Source organism: Helianthus annuus, chromosome 1 (genome assembly GCF_002127325.2).
Source record: "Helianthus annuus cultivar XRQ/B chromosome 1, HanXRQr2.0-SUNRISE, whole genome shotgun sequence".
In the NCBI taxonomy this organism is placed as follows: Eukaryota; Viridiplantae; Streptophyta; class Magnoliopsida; order Asterales; family Asteraceae; genus Helianthus; species Helianthus annuus.
The window spans coordinates 1,778,446-1,796,527 of NC_035433.2; the positions used below are offsets into that span (position 1 = coordinate 1,778,446).

Genomic DNA, 18,082 nt, shown 5'->3' on the forward strand with positions numbered 1-18,082 from the left:
TAATATTATGAGATAAGATATAATTAAAATTACATACTGACTAGGTATAGATAGGTGTGTTATAAAACTATTTTTAAAGTAAAATTGTTAACCAAATTAAGTTTACTCTCTGATAAAATGGGAGAATGAAAACTAATTAATTATAGGATCCAAATATAAATTTATTTTTATATTCTAGAACATACGTTGATTATCATTTTTTATTAATGGGTGTATCAAACACACACGAGAACGTTGTCAAATTTTTTTATAAAACATTAAATGTTATTTAGAAGTTTTATAGATAATATTTTGCTTGTAATAAAAATGTCTTTTAACAACAAAAAAGACCGAAAATTATTAATAAAGTAAATATAATACTTAATAAAATGATAAACAAAAAAAGTAAAAAAACAAACGGATAACTTACAGTAATAAAATAAAAAGTTAATAGTTAATATGCATTAACATTTTTGAACGGAAAAAAAGTTAAATTGTAAGAATATTTTAAATTGACTCAACACTTTGCAGGCTTTACTTTTGAGTTTTCCAATACTAAATATTATTATAATAAGTTACAACTTTATCTTCTTCATATTATAACTTCATCTTCTTCATAGTTTATACACTGCAACTTCAACTTTCCATCGGAGATTTCGTTTCCGTTGACCGGAAATTATTGTCTCATTTCAGTTCATCTACATTTAGGGGTATCCTAATATTTGTTTAAGGGTATCCCGATACATATAAACGAAAATTTTAAAAATAAATTGTACTTCGTCAAGAAAGTTGAGGGGTGTCCCGGGCAAACCCTAACTGCCACATAGGTCCGCCCCTGACCCAACATGTCGGCGACAATGGTTACCGGTCAAGGGTCCAATAACTTGAATTCCTTCACATTTTAGAGGGATACTGAATTCTTTAATTAAAAGGGAATTTGGAGGAATTAGAGTCAAATTCTAATTTTTTTGCTAACCAAACACATCAACAAAGATTCCAGCTCCAATAAATTATGTGAAACGAACATCTTAAGAGTTGGAATTCATATATCAACTGCATTGGATTCTGACAAACCAAACGCAACTAAGAGAATGCATTCGGAAAGTAACCGTGGGAAGATGTATTTTTTAACAGCTAGAGGTGGGTAGATGGGGGAAATGGATCATTGATCTATTGCAAATCAAAATTCTCTTACACATTTTTTTAACTATTAATAATTAATAAACTATATATGATTATGAAATGAAGTGAAATAATAAACTAATTCAATCTGTAAGTAAAATTATGTAAGAGTTTGTGACCCGACTTAGTTGATTTTTTATTCGTTTAACAATATACTAGTTTAGCACATTTAAATAAATTATTACTAGCTTTTCGTTTTTAACCCCAGGTCATCTGTTCAACGCAAGTTGTGTTTTATTTGATCTCATTAGTTACAAGACAAGACTTTGGATAGGGCCTAGTAAAAAAACTCAAAAGGAAAATTATTAATTACTCTTCTACAAGTTTTCATATGAGGCCATGCCTACAAATTTTCTCAAGTCGGTGCACCAAGGTGCGGTTAAATGAAGAGCGGCACAGACGATAATTCTTACTTCATGTTGGTGTATTTCACGAGTCATAAATCAAGCCATCTTCATAACAGGAAATTTTCTATTGCTAGGTTGATGTAGGAGATAAAAAAAATACAAGTTTCATACGGGTTAAACATAAGGCAATGTTTTTTTTTTTTTAATTTTATCTGTTAAGAAAAAGGACAGGCCTACAAAGTTGGAAGAAAAGAGAAGATTGTTAATGATGGAAGTAAGTAAGCCCAGTTAAGTACAGAGCAGGCCTGCTAGTGCGAACATCTGGCCTTATTTCCCACGCCTATAGAAAGGCGAATAATAATTAGATACCTTATAACGGTTTGGGTTTTTTTTTTTTTTTTTTTTTTTTTTTTTTTTTTTTTAAGTCAAAACACAAATATGATAGCCATTGAAGGGATGTGGTAATAGATCGTGATTGACATAAAATTTGATATTTTTTTAAATAAACTCGTATTTAATACATGGTCTTATATCCGTCAGGTTCATTATAAAATCTTTCAACTTGAGCCGTCATTATCGTTCTTATTTCTCATCTGTGTGTTGCCAGCGAATCGCTGACCATTACGACTTACCGTGATTTAAGTTCATATTTTTAGATGCATGTTCTTTTTTTTTGAAATTATACAAATTTAAAGGCCCCCACTTTGTATTTCGTTTAGGGCCTCCAAAAACATTGAAACGGCTTTAACAAAGCAGCCCGATAAATAATGAGCAAACATGATTTGACATTAATGAAGATGAAGGAAGCACCATCATTTTGATTTTAACAAGCAGGACTAACCTTTAGGGTATACGGGGCGCATTCGGGGAGGCAGTCGGTGAACCATTTCCCCGATCGGGAACACCGCCGCCATCCCCGCGGGGTCCCGAATCGGGGAAGGAAATGGGTGTGGGCTTACCGCTGAGAAATGGCACGATGATCGAGATTTGACCGTTACAAACGGTCGAAATTTAAAAAAAAAAAAATCAATTTTTTTTTAAAACAATATATATACTAACCAATCTTGATCCATTTTTTACCACATTCACAACAAACCAACACCAAAACTCTAAAACTTTTATATCTTTTAAACACAAAATGGATTCCAAGTTCCCGTTTCTTTCTCCCATACCCGACTTTCCCGACGATGACGATACCGGGTCAAGCGATAGTAGCTTAGTTTTCTTCCAAAATCTCATCCAACAAGCGGAGCTACTAGACACGGCATCGTCTAGTAAAAAAAAATATGTCCGTCGGGATCGTGTGGGGGGCCACGAGACACTCATGGCCGATTATTTCGATGAAAATCCAAAATTTAGTGAAGATACTTTTCGTCACAGGTTTCGTATGTCCAAGTCGTTGTTCCTAAAAATTGTTAGTGACGTGGAAGCGTATGACGAGTGGTTTCAAGAAGGCTTAGACGGGAGAATGAAGAAAAGCTTTACACCGTTGCAAAAGGTTACTTCGGCAATTAAACAACTTGCAACCGGTAACCCACCAGACGAGGGGGACGAGTATTTAAATATGTCTGAAAGGACCTCTCGTGAGTGCCTTGAATATTTCTGCGAGACGGTTTGTAAAAGGTATGGCGGTGAATTTATTTTTTTTTTTCTAGTTCGAATGTTTTTTTTTTTAATTTAATGAAATGTCTTTTTTTTTTAATTTAATGAAATGTCTTTTTTTTTAATTTAATGAAATGTCTTTTATTTAATTTAAGGTATGGCGGTGAATTCCTACGTAGACCAACGAGCCACGACATCGCGCTATTGTATCAGGCTCATGAGGATAGGCATCACCTACCTGGTATGTTAGGGAGTCTGGATTGTACACACTTCGTCTGGAGAATGTGCCCCACAGAATTGCGTGGACAATACATGAGAGGCGATCATCAATACCCGACGATTATGTTAGAAGCGGTAGCATCTCAAGATTTGTGGATTTGGCATGCTTTTTGTGGGCCAGCGGGTTCACAAAACGATATCAACGTGCTGCAACAATCTCCGTTATTTCTTGCTCAACGAAATGGAACGGCGCCAAATTGTCCATTTCAAGTGAACAACCATTTATACAAACGCGGGTATTATCTTACTGATGGGATCTACCCTACCTGGTCCGTGTTTGTGAAGTCTTTTCCATATCCACACGACCCGAACGAAAAAAAATTCAAGAGGCAACACGAGGCCGCAAGAAAAGATGTGGAACGGGCGTTTGGTGTGTTAAAGTCGAAGTGGGGAATACTAAATCGTCCAATGCGTTCGAAAACGGTGAAAAAAATAAGGTCCATCGTGTATACGTGCCTTATTTTACACAACATGATTATAAAAGACGACGGAAGGGCGATAGCACCGGTTCATATTCAAGATCCTCCAGTCGAACCCGTCTTCGATGAGACAGCCTATACGGAGCTCATTGACGAAGACACGCATTGGAGGCTAAAACACGATCTCGTTGAGCATCTCGGAAGTTTAGATTTGCCTCACCTTGAAGTTGATTCGGACGAGGAGTAGTTTGTTTTTATATTTTTTAGGTTGAATGTATTTTTTTTTTCTAGTTCGAATGTTTTTTTTTTAATTTAATGAAATGTCTTTTATTTAATTTTTATTTTTACTAATCTTTTTTTAATTTATAAAAGATGCATTCTTTTAGAAAAAAAAAAAAAAAAAAAAAAAAAACAACTCACCTAATAGGTGAGTGCCGCCATCAAAACAAGGTATTAGGGGAGTGTATTAGGGGAGTTGACGTGGCTTGATCTGATTGGCCATGTGTAAGAAGGGGGACTCACCTATTAGGTGAGCACCCCTTACACCCTTAGCATCAACTTTTTGACAATAGTCCACCGAAGAACATTTTTCATTGAGCATTTAGGGTGAGAGGGGCACTCCCCTCTTAGGGGAGTCCCCTCTCTTACGTACACCCAATCAGGTTATGTCACGTCAACTCCCCTCTTAAACTCCCTCACACCTCAATTTGATGGCGGCACTCTCCTCTTAAGTGACTTGTTTTTTTATTAAAAAAAAAGAAAATAATTGATTGGTTGAAAATGAGGGTGGCCCCACCATCTCATCTCTCCTTCTTCGGTGAAACCTCCCCGATCCCCCTCCCCGCAACCCCTCCCCGCACCGATGGCGGCAGTGTTCCCGAACGGTGAATTGGGTCACCGATCCCCCTCCCTGAGAGTGCCCCGTATACCCTTACAAACCTAGTAAGACTTTTCCTCCCAATTTTAAGGCGTTATAAATGAAGTTTCTAGAAATACTAGCTAGTTCAACACACTTGTGTAACAGATTGATCTTGTTTTCTAGCTAGTAAATAAGTGCCTAAATCTAAAGAATTTGCATTAAAATCTGATACAAATATGGTGTAATATGCATCAAAACCTATGTTTTTGCAACGGATCAAGGATATAGAGTGGATTAGTTAAAATTCACTTGAAGTCTTGAACCTCAATAAATGGATTTTGTCATTTTTTCCCTCAAGCTCTTTACATGTACTATTTTTATCAACGCCTTAATAAGAAAAACTAGGGTTAAGACCCGCCCGCGTTGCGGCGCGGGTACATCGTAAACACTGAATGGATTAGTCCAAACGTTATATGATGCATTGACCATATGAAAACACACATTTCAATGTATCCAGTTGAACTCAATGTAACCTGTAAAACCATTGAGATTTGATCAAAAGTAAAGTAAATCAAATTCATATCGAACAATCATAACATATTATATGTGACCAAACTCAGACATAGAAAACATAACGGGATATGCACATGTAATCGAAAGGGATTAATTAGAGCTTTCGAAAAAATGGAGAAAAAGAAACCATACTTTGACTCCACTCGGTTCGAAACAAACTTTACGAAACATACATAAAATAATGATGAAAACATATTATATTTGACCTGAGTTATTTCCCAAAAAAATTTACGTGGAAACGTAGAACAACTTGAATTTATACCAAAACATACATAAAAATATGCACGTAAAAATGGTTTCTTTAAACGAAAATGTATTATATTTGACCTGACTCGTCTATAAAAAAAGTTTACGTCTGAATGTAGAACAAATCATATTTATACATACCTCGTACATAAAATATGCACGTAAAAAATAGTTTTTAAGTAAAGGAAGTATAGGGGTAAACTGAAACAAAATATTAGTAAAAAATTTAATAAGTTAAATAAAACCGTCCCAAGTAGCACCAATGCCACAACGACATCGACTCTCAACATCGTAAAAATAAAATAGATAAAATGGTAAAAACTACACTGAATGAAAAGCAGACTAAAATCGTTGAACCACGCACACCTATTACAGTGTGTTAATTCGAAGAAATTAACCAGAAACGTAAAACGCAGAAAATAATAACTCAGTCGATCTAGGACCCGCCCGTTACGGCGAAATTTTCAAAAGGGAAAAAACGGACGCATTGCGACGGGTTTGTCAAATATGAAAAAATAGAGCAAAAAACGTTGAACCTCACATGCACGCTACGACATGTTAACTCACAAAATTTAGAACGAAACGTAAAACGAAAAACTTGCGAACGATAAAAAGTATGGGGGACGAAAGTTGTAAATAATAAAGTGTTTGTGTGAAATTATAAAAGATGGAAAACTTTGGGTTAAATGTAAAAAAAATTAGAAGGGGTTAAAATACAAAGTATGAAATATTTGGGTTAAATGTGAAAAATCAAGTTATTTTTTTTGGAAAACTCTCCAAGCTTGGGGTACAAGTTCTAATGCACAAAAAAGATGATTCTTTATAATGTAATAATTTGAAACCGAGTTGTGAGTAATAATGTACAAGTAATCGAAGCACAAATATACATATTATCAAGGCTATCTCGCATTCAGATTTTTTTTTAATAAATGGACGTCGTTCACCCTTTTCGTTATTATAATAATATAATACAACATTTCATAAAATTCTGAATACACTATTATGTCAACCAATGTTTTAAAAACTGGTAAATACCGGCCGGTAATACCGGTATTACCGTTTTCGGATGTAAATCCGGTCCGAAACACCCCGACAAATAGAAGAAACGACATAGACTTTGTACCACCGGTAAAACCCGGTATACCGGTTTGAACGGTTATATTGGTACCGTCTCAAGTCTGTTTTTGAGTTAGGATTTACTTTTTATCGTCCTATCTCCATGTTTACTTTTAGCTTTAACCTAACAACTTTTAGTATTTTATCTCCATCGATCAAAATTCAAAACTTGCTGCATCACTACATCATTCGTGACTTTTTCCAGACTTCCATCACCCCATCGTTAGTTCCAGATTTCCATTTTAATCCAATTTTGGATTATTTTTTAAGTTAATGTTGTAATTTATTAAATAATACAATTAACTAGTCAACCCGTTTGAACCGCCCGACACAACTCGGTTCAACCGGTTAAACCATTTTTGTGCCTAATCTGGTATGATTAAAAAACCGGATTTTAAAACATTGATGTCAACTTTTCATTAGACCATCGAGTTACAATCCCGCCACATAGTCCACGTCTTTAAATGTTCAGTGTTAATAATAGGCAATAGGCAATAGGCAATGTTCTATATTGATAAAAATGAAATAAAATATAGAAGTCATCCCTATGTTTTCATTATTCGTGAGCCAATAACTTTTTTAGCTGTCAATTAATATGACCAACATTCAAAACCAACTAACGGGGTCTATACTCACCAAACCAAATATGGCAACATTTATCTAACCAACAACCACAAACTCTACAACCTCAGCCACCTTCGGCAAAACGTGGTGGATCAAACGTCAGAGCTCGTTAAAAAAAGGAGCATTTGGACATTGGGAAACTGGCGTTTTCGATAGCACTCAACCAGATGTTGAACACCAGGGCCGTCTCCGAAAATGATAAAACACTTTTGGGCCCCGTGCGACAAAAAATATTTGGGCCCCTTTCCTATAATATAAACTCATTAAATATATATATAAAAAGACCACAATACGACGATAATTGTTGTAAAATAAACAAAACAAAAGTAGTGTATCAAAATGAACAAAATTACTTACTTAAGCGTATCGTGAGGCTTTTTGAGCATTTTTAAAAGTAAAGTTCTCGATCAAGTATTTATAATCCATGCCGATTCTTCTCTATATTTCAATGTATCATAACTATACATGTTCATAGAGTGAATTATAGCATTGATTAAAAACAATAAATCCTAGTTTTATATTACAAATAAATTAATGCACCTAACATTAGTTTCAACACCCTTCGGGCAAGCAAAATAACTAACACTTGAATCCTTTGAGCAAAAAGATTTGTAATATGTGTAAACAAAACCAAACTAATTTGGCAACACGAACCTTTCATACAAATAAAATAAACCGAGCTTTTATTAAGTTTTTCTAAGTTTATATTGTAAATGTTTAAATGAGAAATAAAAAACCTACAAATTTATACAAGAAAACATGTAATGTTTATTATGTAAGTGGTTAATGAGAAGAAAAAAATTGAAAGAACCTACAAATTTTTTAAGGCTAAATTTATATGTGAAAAAATAAAACTAAAAAACAAGAGCTTGTAAAGTTGCAATTACTAATTGTTGTGATAATATGGGACTCTTCCCCTTGTTTTATACTTTGAGGGAAAAAAAACACCAAAACTCTTGTTTTATAATCATTCGTTGAGGCCCATAGAAAAACACAAAAATATAAGAATAAAAAGGAGGTCAGTGTGGGGTTCGAACCCAGCATGGCTGGTAAACTAGAGAATGGACGCCTCCATTGAACCAAAGGGTGAACATGTGTATACCTGTCTACACTAATTGTATATATAAAGTATATATATGTTTTAAACAATTTTGGGCCCCTAGATATTTTGGGCCTTGTGCGGTGGCACCTCCCGCACAGGCCCAAATCCGGCCATGTCGAACACATTTCTTTCGCTTAGCGTAACCAGCTACGACTTTGATAATATTAATGGGTTCAAGACGGCCATTGAGACCGCGATGGAAGTTCAAGGGAAGTTTAACGTGGGGGATATATTTTATGTGATGAAACCGGTACCGCGTCCGTCACAAAACGCTGGGTAATAACACTAGTTATAAGACATTTCCCCGTAGTAACGTTACTAAAACTTAAGTAAAGTATAAATTTTGAAAAAAATTAATTACTAACTAGTATTAACACCCCCGTGTTGCGGTGGGGGCGTAAAACCGTGACAAATATCACTAAGGTCACAACACCGTCAACGACCACCAACACTGAAGTTGCGACGTATTAATGCGGAGAAATTTGACCGAAACATAAAACATAGAAAATAATAACTAAGTTGATTTAGGACCCGTGCGTCACGATGAACCTATCAAACGGGAAAAATTAGACGACCATAAAAACGTTGAACCACACATGCACGTTGCGTACTGTTAACTCACAAAATTTAGAACGAAGCGTAAAACAAAACGTAAAAACGTTGAACCACACATGAACGTTTCGTTGTGTTAAGCGTGTGGAATGAAATAAAAATTAAAGAAAAAAAAATTAAAAAAAAAATCTGCTATCCTTATCTAATTTGCCCTGATGATTGGAACTTTTCGAAATGGATGGCGGCGCAGTTTGTTTCTTGTCTAGAGTTCAGCGTGTGGAATGAAATAAAAATTAAAGAAAAAAAAATTTAACCAAAAAAAAAAAAAAAACTGCTATTCTTATGTAATTTGCCCTGATGATTGGAACTTTTCGAAAGGGATGACGGCGCAGTTCGGTTCTTGTCTAGAGTTCAGCGTGTGGTCCATAGCAACTTTTCAACCCCTTAGGGGCGGGGCTTTGTTTTTAGTAGATTAGGGTTTTCTATTCAGAAAGGGATGACGACGCAGTTTGTTGCTCGCCTACCTGCTATCCTTATGTAATTTGCTCTGATGATTGGAATGAAATAAAAATTAAAGAAAAAAAAATTAACAAAAAAAAATCTCAAAATTTAGAATAAAACATAAAACAAAATTTTTGCGAAATATGAAGAGTATAAAGGTACCAAAGTTGAAAGTAAAAAAATTATAAGATTAAATTGACAAAGATAAAAAACTTTGAAGTTAAAAGTAAAAACCAAAATAGTTTTAGACTAAAATCGTAATTATATCAAACTTTTTTGAAAATCTCCCAAAACAAAAACTACAACTAGTCTGTGTATCTATTAATTTATAACGGGTAAACAAATGGGTAAATGGGTAAATTTACAATTTATTCACACACCACTCATTAATCGTTATCCTTGGCAAGATATGATGATGCCCGGAGAACGATGATATCACACTTTTTCTTTTGTAACTGAAAAACGTGTAGAACAAGTAACCGGTGCCGGAGTTGAATGTCGAACGCCGTCCTGAACGGCCTCGCCGGAGCCGGCGGAGGCATCATCGCTCAAATCATCACATATCCTCTTCAATCGGTACCAATTTCTTTCATCAAACTCTGTGTATTTTCACCGTTATTACTTGTTATAGCAAGTTAGTAATCAACAAAGCACAATTTGTATTGAATCTAGGTCAACACGCGCCAACAGACGGAGAGAATTGCGAAGAAATCTCAGAGATCATCTGGTGGTACACTTGTTCAATTACTTGAGGTTTTTCTTTCGATATTTTGCTGTAGATTGTACGAATCTAACAGTTTTTAAAACTTTTGAGTTGTTAGAGATAATGTATTGTTAGTTAGGGTTAAAACAGTTGATCAATAATATGATTGAATCCACCAATTTTTGAAACTTTTGAGCTGTTAGAGATAATGTATTCTTAGTTAGGGTTATAGTTGATCTGTAATATGATTGGATAACAACAGGTTATACGAAGCGAAGGGATTGGAGGATTATACAGCGGACTTAAGCCGTCTCTGCTTGGAACTGCTGCATCACAGGTAACAAATATCGGCTTTCGGATTTTGCCTGCTAAACAGACATATAACTAGAGTAATTATTATTAATCTACAGTTTTAAACTGGAGTAATTACGCTACAAAATTGAAGTAGAGTAATATTAATTACTCTAGTTATTAGTTAGTCGTATGCTTAGCACGTAAAATCTATGTTTATTTGATCCTAACATTTGGTTTTATTGTGTTTTTTTTTCTGAAATTAATTAATTATACATGAAGATGAAGTGGTTTATGGTTGCAATTGTTATTGTGTTTAATGATCTTCTTTTGGTTTTGGCAGGGGATTTATTATTATTTTTACCAGGTTTTTAAAAACAAAGCTGAAGCTATTGCAGCTTCTAATAAACGAAAGGGTCGTGGAGATGGAACAGTTGGTATGTTCGGCTGGCTCGTTGTGGCTGCTTTAGCAGGGTAAGTGACAATACGAGAACCATATGTTTTGAGAGAAAATTGATATAATGTTGTTGAATGAGTAAAACAATATATTACACCTCTACTTTATAGGGTAGAATATAAAGTAGACAGCTAATTGAACATTTTTACAACTAATTCTTTGGTTTCAGGTCACTGAATGTACTGTTTACAAATCCAATATGGGTGCTTGTGACACGTATGCAGGTACCCTCAGAACAACAACTTACTCGAATTTTATGATTCGGTTATATGTTGAAATAATATTATTTTTGTTGGTAGTCAAAAGACAATTTTCGTTCTCTAATTTGTCAAGCTAAAAAAACTGGATAAGGGGTTAGACTTGTAAATCGCATGAAACTTCATTCTTCAATGATGCATTTGTTCAATTCTTAATTTACTTTTATTATTTAGACACACACTCAAGCAGAACGTAAGATTCTAGAAGCAAAGAAGGAGGCTCTGGTAAGAGAATGTTCCGAAAGCAGTCTGATTGGTTCTGCTTTGCATGATAAGTTGCGTGAACTCGATTCAGTGAAGCCTAACCCATACGGAACATTACACGCGGTAACCACTGTCAACATATTCATGTTTTCTGTATCAAGTACCGGTGATGGTTTCGTTAATGGTTGTTTATCCATTTACAGGCGTCCGAAGTTTATAACGAAGCGGGAATACGGGGATTTTGGAAAGGCCTTGTTCCTACTTTAATCATGGTTAGGTTGATTATTCCTCAAAAGCATATTAATATTGTAATAAAAGTTATATTGTTGCTAAAATGTATGGAAATGGCATGACAGGTGTGCAATCCGTCAATTCAGTTCATGATATATGAGACGGCTTTAAAGTACTTGAAAGCTAAACGTGCTGATAAGAAGCAAAGTTCAAATAAAGTTTCTGCTCTGGAGGTAAAACAAAAATCTTGTGTAATCCATTGTCATGTTTTAACTCATATATCTCGGCACTGGGTCAATTTGGGTTAGTAAAATGTCATTTTCGTCCCTGAGGTTTGGCCGGTTTTGCGACTTTCGTCCATAGGTTTGTTTTTTCGCATCTGAATCCAAAAGGTTTGATGTCTTGCCATTTTCATCCGGCTCGTTAACTCCGTTCATTTTTCTCCGTGAATTCAGGTGTATTTTCATCTTTTTTATTTAGTGTACATTATGCTAAATGCTTGTACGTAATGTGAAAAAGACCAAATTGCCCTTTAAGTTAACGAAAATACCCTTGATTTTGCGGAGAAAAATGGATGGAGTTAACGAGCCGGATGAAAATGGCAAGATTTCAAACCTTTTGGATCCAGATGTGAAAAAACAAGCCTTTGGACGAAAGTCGCAAAACTGGTCAAACCTAAGGGACGAAAAATGGCATTTTACTATATTTTTTATTATTAATTCTGTAAAGAATGCTTCAAGCTACTTTATTTTGCTTTGTTTATAAACAGGTATTTGTAGTAGGTGCCATTGCTAAACTTGGAGCAACTGTGACGACATATCCTTTGTTAGTTGTAAAGGTAATAATACCATAAATTATTATTTTAACGTATGATTCCATTTCTTAAATTATTATTTTTTAAATACTTACAGTCAAGACTTCAAGCAAAGCAAGAAATCAGCACAAACAATTCATTGAGATATTCAGGTATCTAAAAGTTCTCTTTTGTATTTCAGATTTCAGTAAAACCAAATCTCTTGAGCATTATTTACACGTCGAAACTTGCATAATATCATATTTAACAAATTAAAATTTTAATATTAAATATTCAAAGTTTTTCGAATTTCATATCTACCTATTTCATTAAATTTAATTTATATTCTAATGCAAGTTTTAAGGGAAGATAATAGATGTCATAAATTTGAAAATCAGGTCCGTATATCTGATATTATAATTTTTCATTGGGTAACTCATGTATACTTATACTGTAGCTTTTTTATATTGCTCATAAAACAGAATACAAATTTTGAGGTAATGGTCTTACAAAAAAATAACACTTTTATTTTTCCGATTTGCATCAAAGGTACCCTGGATGCAATTGTAAAAATGATCCATTATGAAGGAATATCTAGCTTCTACAAAGGAATGAGCACCAAGATAGTACAGAGTGTATTTGCAGCTTCTGTGCTTTTCATGATCAAGGAGGAGCTGGTTAATTTTTTTGGCATGTTAGCGAAGAAGAGCCAAAAAATATTATTAAAAATGTCAAATTAGCAAACCATACATATGTTGTCATCTTATCATTCTATAAAAAAGGTCCATGTTTTGATATAAGTGTCCAATTTTTGTGTCAAATTAGCTCCATGGACTTGTTAAGCACTACCATATGTATATAACTCATAATAAAAGGGAAATCTTAAAGAAACACCATTGACGCACTATCTACCCAGCACTGACCACTGACGTTTCATACGGGGTGAAAAATGGCCATGCGGGTCGTATGGCGTGTTATAATGACACGTCATATGTGGTGTGTGAGTTGGTGTTCACCAAAATGATATGGGCCCTCCGTTCATCTTGTGAGATCAAAGTCCTCAGTTTTTACCGGTGAAAATCATTGTTCTCAATACACTTTTTGTGAAGATTGTGGCTTTTAAAACAACTGTAAATAATCTTCTTGTGTTTCGTCTGCAACAATGTGAATTGACCTTTCAGTTCTTGATCTTCGATGTTGAATGAAGTGTTTAGACCCTCTTAGTAGTATATATATTAAGTTTCTTAGTAAACTAAGTTCAGAGATTAATAGATGTTGTATTAGACAGCCTTAAAGTTATGTGATTATGTAACATTACGTGACAATGTTCTAGTACGTAATTACGTATTGGAACATAATCAATGAATACCTAAACCATGTACCATATGTACAAAAGAAGTAACAAATGCTCAATGTAATTACGTACCATGTAACAATCATGTACCATGTGTGCAAAAGCAGCAACAAAGGCTCAATATAACACATCAATAATCACGTAATGACAATTACAGATCTAATCATGTAATAGCATAAAAACAATTAACTACTCATTATATTGAATGTATAATTACGTAATAAGAATACTTTAGTAAAAAAATATTATACAATAAAAAAAACTATAATAATGTAATTACTTACTGATACATAATCACGTGTAGGCTTGTAAATGAATTGAACGAACACGAACGAGGCCTGTTCATGTTCGTTCATTTACCTTTAACCGAACAAACTGTAACGCCCCAAAATCCGAATTTAAATTTGATAACTTGATCCCTTATGCTAAAGCTTAATATGAGGTAACCAAGTTATTTAGTTTAGTTAAAATGTAACTTCAATAACAAAGAATGAATTTCTTTGTGACCAAACAAGATAATGAACAAACTATAGGGGTTAAAAAGGGGCAAGTGGAAAGATGTTTTAATTAAAAACATGGGGGAAAAAGGAAAAAAAAAAACCCAATTTTGGGTCTTGTGGGTTGCGAACAGAAGGCAGGAAAGGAGAAACCCTTCTCCTTCAATTGAGTTCAAGAAATTCAGCCAATTGAAGCCCTAATCGTAGTTGTACTCATGCATGTCAATGATTTCTTGGTCATCTAGCCCTAACAAATACATGGTAAGTTGTAATTTTGGATTTGATGATGTTTGTATGAATTGGGTTATGATCAATCCTCGAAATTGTGTGAAATTGAGCATGATTATATGTTAAGGTTATCGTATGGAGTGCGAATTATACACGATTTTGATGCTATTTGAGGTTTTGTGAAAAACCCACTTGTAGAAGTAATGTTATGAAGATGATGATGTTGCATGTGCTAAACCAAATATAGTTTTGATATATATGAAGTTGGATATTGTGGATTATTGTTAATGACCTTGATCTAGGATGAAAGTTAGGTGAGGTTAGGGGAATTTGATGATCTTGATATGAACTAGTAAGAATATGCAAAGAATGCTTGTACATAATATTTTGTTAGTAGTACACCCGCCAAGTGTTCGATGAAATGCCTAAAAGAGCAAAATTGTGAAATTGTATGAAAGTTGTGGGTAAGTATGTATAGAAGGTGCTTATGGTGTAGCCGTTAGCAAAATAATAAGTTAAGTGTGCTTAAGGTGGAGTCCATATGAGAATTCGGATTTGAATGTATGGTTTGGTAAAATTATGCATTAGGAACTTGTACCTTATGCTTCAATGGTGTGATGCTCGCCATGTAATTGATGCGCTTGATTTATGGTGATTAAGAGTGAATGTGTACGAATGTGAAATGAATAGTTTATTGATACGTGATAATGTTGGAGTTATGTCGTGTACGTATGTAAGATGATAATTTTGATTAAGTGAATGTTGAACAATGCGGTTGTCGAATGTAGAGTTATGAAAGCATAAGTATGTGTAAATTGGTTGTGTATATTGTGTATGTGACTAGGTGATCATGTAGTTGTATGTGTTATACAACATTATGTATGAAATTAATATGATGTCATTAATATGGTCAATTATATCAACATAAATGCGTGTTCGAAATTGGAAGTTATATGCTAGAAGGTTAACTTTCTGAAAGTCAACAGAGAATTTATAGCATGGTTAGGCATTTTGACACAAATATAAGAATCGAGAGATCATAGAATATGTGTTAGATCAATTATGTGTTATGTGTGATAACGACTTTGGATTTCAAAGATATTGAACTATGTGGTTGACAAATCATGCCGTATGCGTGTTAGTGAAAGTCAATGTAGATAAGAGTTGGAAAATGTGTGTTAATATGAATGAGCATGAATACTAACATTATTATGGCATGACGGCATGAAAGAATAGGAACCACACTAGCATGGACCAAGCATGGAAGGCTAACGGGACAAGACGAGGCAAGGAAGCGGGTATGAACACGAATGCACAAGGTAAGTGATTCCGTAATCACTTCTTAGTTGTTTATGTAATGTTATATGCAATTTAATTATATGTGATAATTGAGGTCAAATAGGAATGAATTGTATGATGTCAATGAAGTATTAAACGGATCTTAGTTTTGATCCGAGCAAGGTAGGTGTGATTAAGAAATTATAGCTAAGTAGTGGAATTGGTTACTTATGTAAGGAATTCCTTTGTTATTAAGGATAGAGCATAGTTGACTAAAATGCCCTTGATAGGTATATCGGGCAAACGACCTTAGAAGTCGTTTGGAAACGAGCTATTCGATTAGAGTAATGTCTTGGACAAGTATGAAAGCGAAGTATAGGGTTTTGTATGTCATAGTCCACTTAGTGCGCAAATACCCATAACGGGTCAAAAATAAGCTTTTGAGCGAAAATGGGTTAAGAGGATGCAAGACGTCCGAGAATTTAATCTTTTATGATAGGTGCCAATGAAATTATTAAAGTTCATATGAGATTGAGGTCAAATAAACAGATTATGTTGATAAATGCACGAACGGGTCAAATAGTTAGAAAATGATAATATGTCGAATGCACGTAAGTTAAGAATTTCCTTAATCCGGAGGTAGGATTTTAAGTTAATATGATAGAATGTGAATTTACAAGCATGTAGGAAGAAACGGGAGGTTAAACGGGTAAACGGTTCAAAAGTTATGCGCGTTTTAGTGCGTACGGACGACGAAACGGAACTGCAGAAACCTGCAAATTCTAGAGGGCGTCGCCGACGGGCTCCAGAAAGTGAATTTTTGGCTGACGGGTTATTTGACTGTCTACGGGGATTTTTGGCTACGGGTAATTGCAAGGGCCGTCGCCGACGACCCTAGGGCCGTCGCCGACGCCCTCCCCAAGTTCAAAAACCTAAAAATTTGTTATTTAAGTTGATTTATGTATCGTAGGCTTCGGTTTGTTATCCGTGGACTACGGTGGACTTTCCAAACATGATTTTGATGGTTCCTTAGATGTCTATGGGCTATAAATCTAAGTCTAAGTCCCATGTAAATATTGTATGATTATATAAGGATGTAGGAAAGATATGTACGTATGTGGTTGTGTATGTATGTATGTGTAAAGACATGTATGAGTGTACGCACGTATGTAAAGTTGTAAGAAAGGTATGTATGTATGTAGAGGAGTATGTATGCATGTAAGATGGTACGTGTGCATGATTTAAATACGTAGAGTTTTAACGTTACTAATTATGCGTTTGAGGTTGGTATGTAATGCAGGAACGAGTACATCGGATTCTTACGAAATTTAAGCCCAACCCGGAATAAGAGGATGAGTAAGGATAGTTGGATGAACTAATGTTAAATTGTCAAACGTTATTCAATCCTTAATTATATGAGATTAATGATATATGATGTTGTCGTTGACTAATGGCTAAGTTGTATGTGATGCCCACAGGTGATACACGGACTTCTTCTGCTACTTAGGAAGTGAAGCGGACGTAGATCGAGTCAAGAGCAAGGATTGCACGGATAGATCGATCATATAGTTGAAATATATAACGTCTAGAAATGTAAATTTTAGTATGAATGTTGTGAATTCTTTTATAGAACGTTTAACATTTTAGCTTTTGGGAACCTTCTCGAAAGTAATGTCGTTAATAAGGAAAGAAATTTTAAAGCTCTTTTCCGCTGCGTCATTTTTAAGGTAAAACGTGTTAGGGCGTAACAAGTTGGTATCAGAGCCCTGGTTTGAGAGAATCAAGTAACAGGAGGTAAATACTTGAACTCAAACCGGTGTGCTCTGGTGACCAAGAACCCGTGCAATCCAAGACTCGATCGAGGCCTAAAGGCAAAAGCGAATGTAAGTATGTATTAGATTATGTATTTGAAGGAAACTAATAGTATGTTTTGTGAAGGGTAAGCACAATTGTTGGAAGAGATGATCCGTGAATGCGGTCTAGGACCGACATCGAGGCAAGTAATGAAACGAATTGACCCCAGGTACGTAAACCTAACGTATGGGCGTATGAAATGGTATGGTTAAGCAAGTGAAAGAAAAATTTTGAACAAATTATGATAACGACATGGTAAATAAGTTTTGAAAATGTTACACGAGCCGAAACTAAATTCTTCAGACATAAGGTGGCGATTACGCGAAGACACGAAACTAGTACGTGGAATGTGTACCTGGCCAGTACACAAGAAACGTATGACGTTCGTGAGACCGTGATAATTATTACAGGTATGTCCGATAGAGTTTGGTAGCAGCTAGGCGTGTGGGTGAAATGGGTAGTAAGACTCTCGGGGGATTGAGAGTACTTTGTAGGAATGAAAGATGTGAATGCAATGCTTGAATCCGCGAGACGGATTCAAGGAATGAAATGTG

General features: G+C 34.9%; 1 protein-coding gene and 1 long non-coding RNA gene across 2 annotated transcripts; both read left to right on the forward strand.

Annotated features, from left to right (window-relative positions):
• Positions 1-9,733: 9,733 nt before the first annotated feature.
• LOC110942116 (peroxisomal nicotinamide adenine dinucleotide carrier) lies at positions 9,734-13,124 on the forward strand. Its single transcript, XM_022183839.2, has 11 exons — positions 9,734-9,957; positions 10,054-10,134; positions 10,347-10,421; positions 10,719-10,849; positions 11,002-11,056; positions 11,264-11,416; positions 11,497-11,565; positions 11,650-11,757; positions 12,294-12,362; positions 12,436-12,490; positions 12,867-13,124. Exons 1-11 carry the CDS (start codon positions 9,877-9,879, stop codon positions 13,055-13,057), a joined length of 1,068 nt encoding a protein of 355 aa, XP_022039531.1. The 5' UTR covers positions 9,734-9,876; the 3' UTR covers positions 13,058-13,124.
• A 1,166-nt stretch (positions 13,125-14,290) lies between these two features.
• LOC110942124 lies at positions 14,291-17,378 on the forward strand. Its single transcript, XR_002594627.2, has 4 exons — positions 14,291-14,429; positions 15,628-15,715; positions 16,975-17,030; positions 17,153-17,378. It is a non-coding gene; the product is annotated as an uncharacterized LOC110942124 (long non-coding RNA).
• The last annotated feature ends 704 nt before the right edge of the window (positions 17,379-18,082 follow it).

What these genes read in the sequence shown, in the direction of transcription:
- LOC110942116 (XM_022183839.2), top strand. Translation starts at nt 9,877, where the DNA reads ATGTCGAACGCCGTCCTGAACGGCCTCGCCGGAGCCGGCGGAGGCATC. An exon ending in TTGGAACTGCTGCATCACAG is followed by an intron (nt 10,422 to 10,718) that starts GTAACAAATATC and finishes TGGTTTTGGCAG; the next exon opens with GGGATTTATTATTATTTTTA. An exon ending in TTGTTCCTACTTTAATCATG is followed by an intron (nt 11,566 to 11,649) that starts GTTAGGTTGATT and finishes ATGGCATGACAG; the next exon opens with GTGTGCAATCCGTCAATTCA.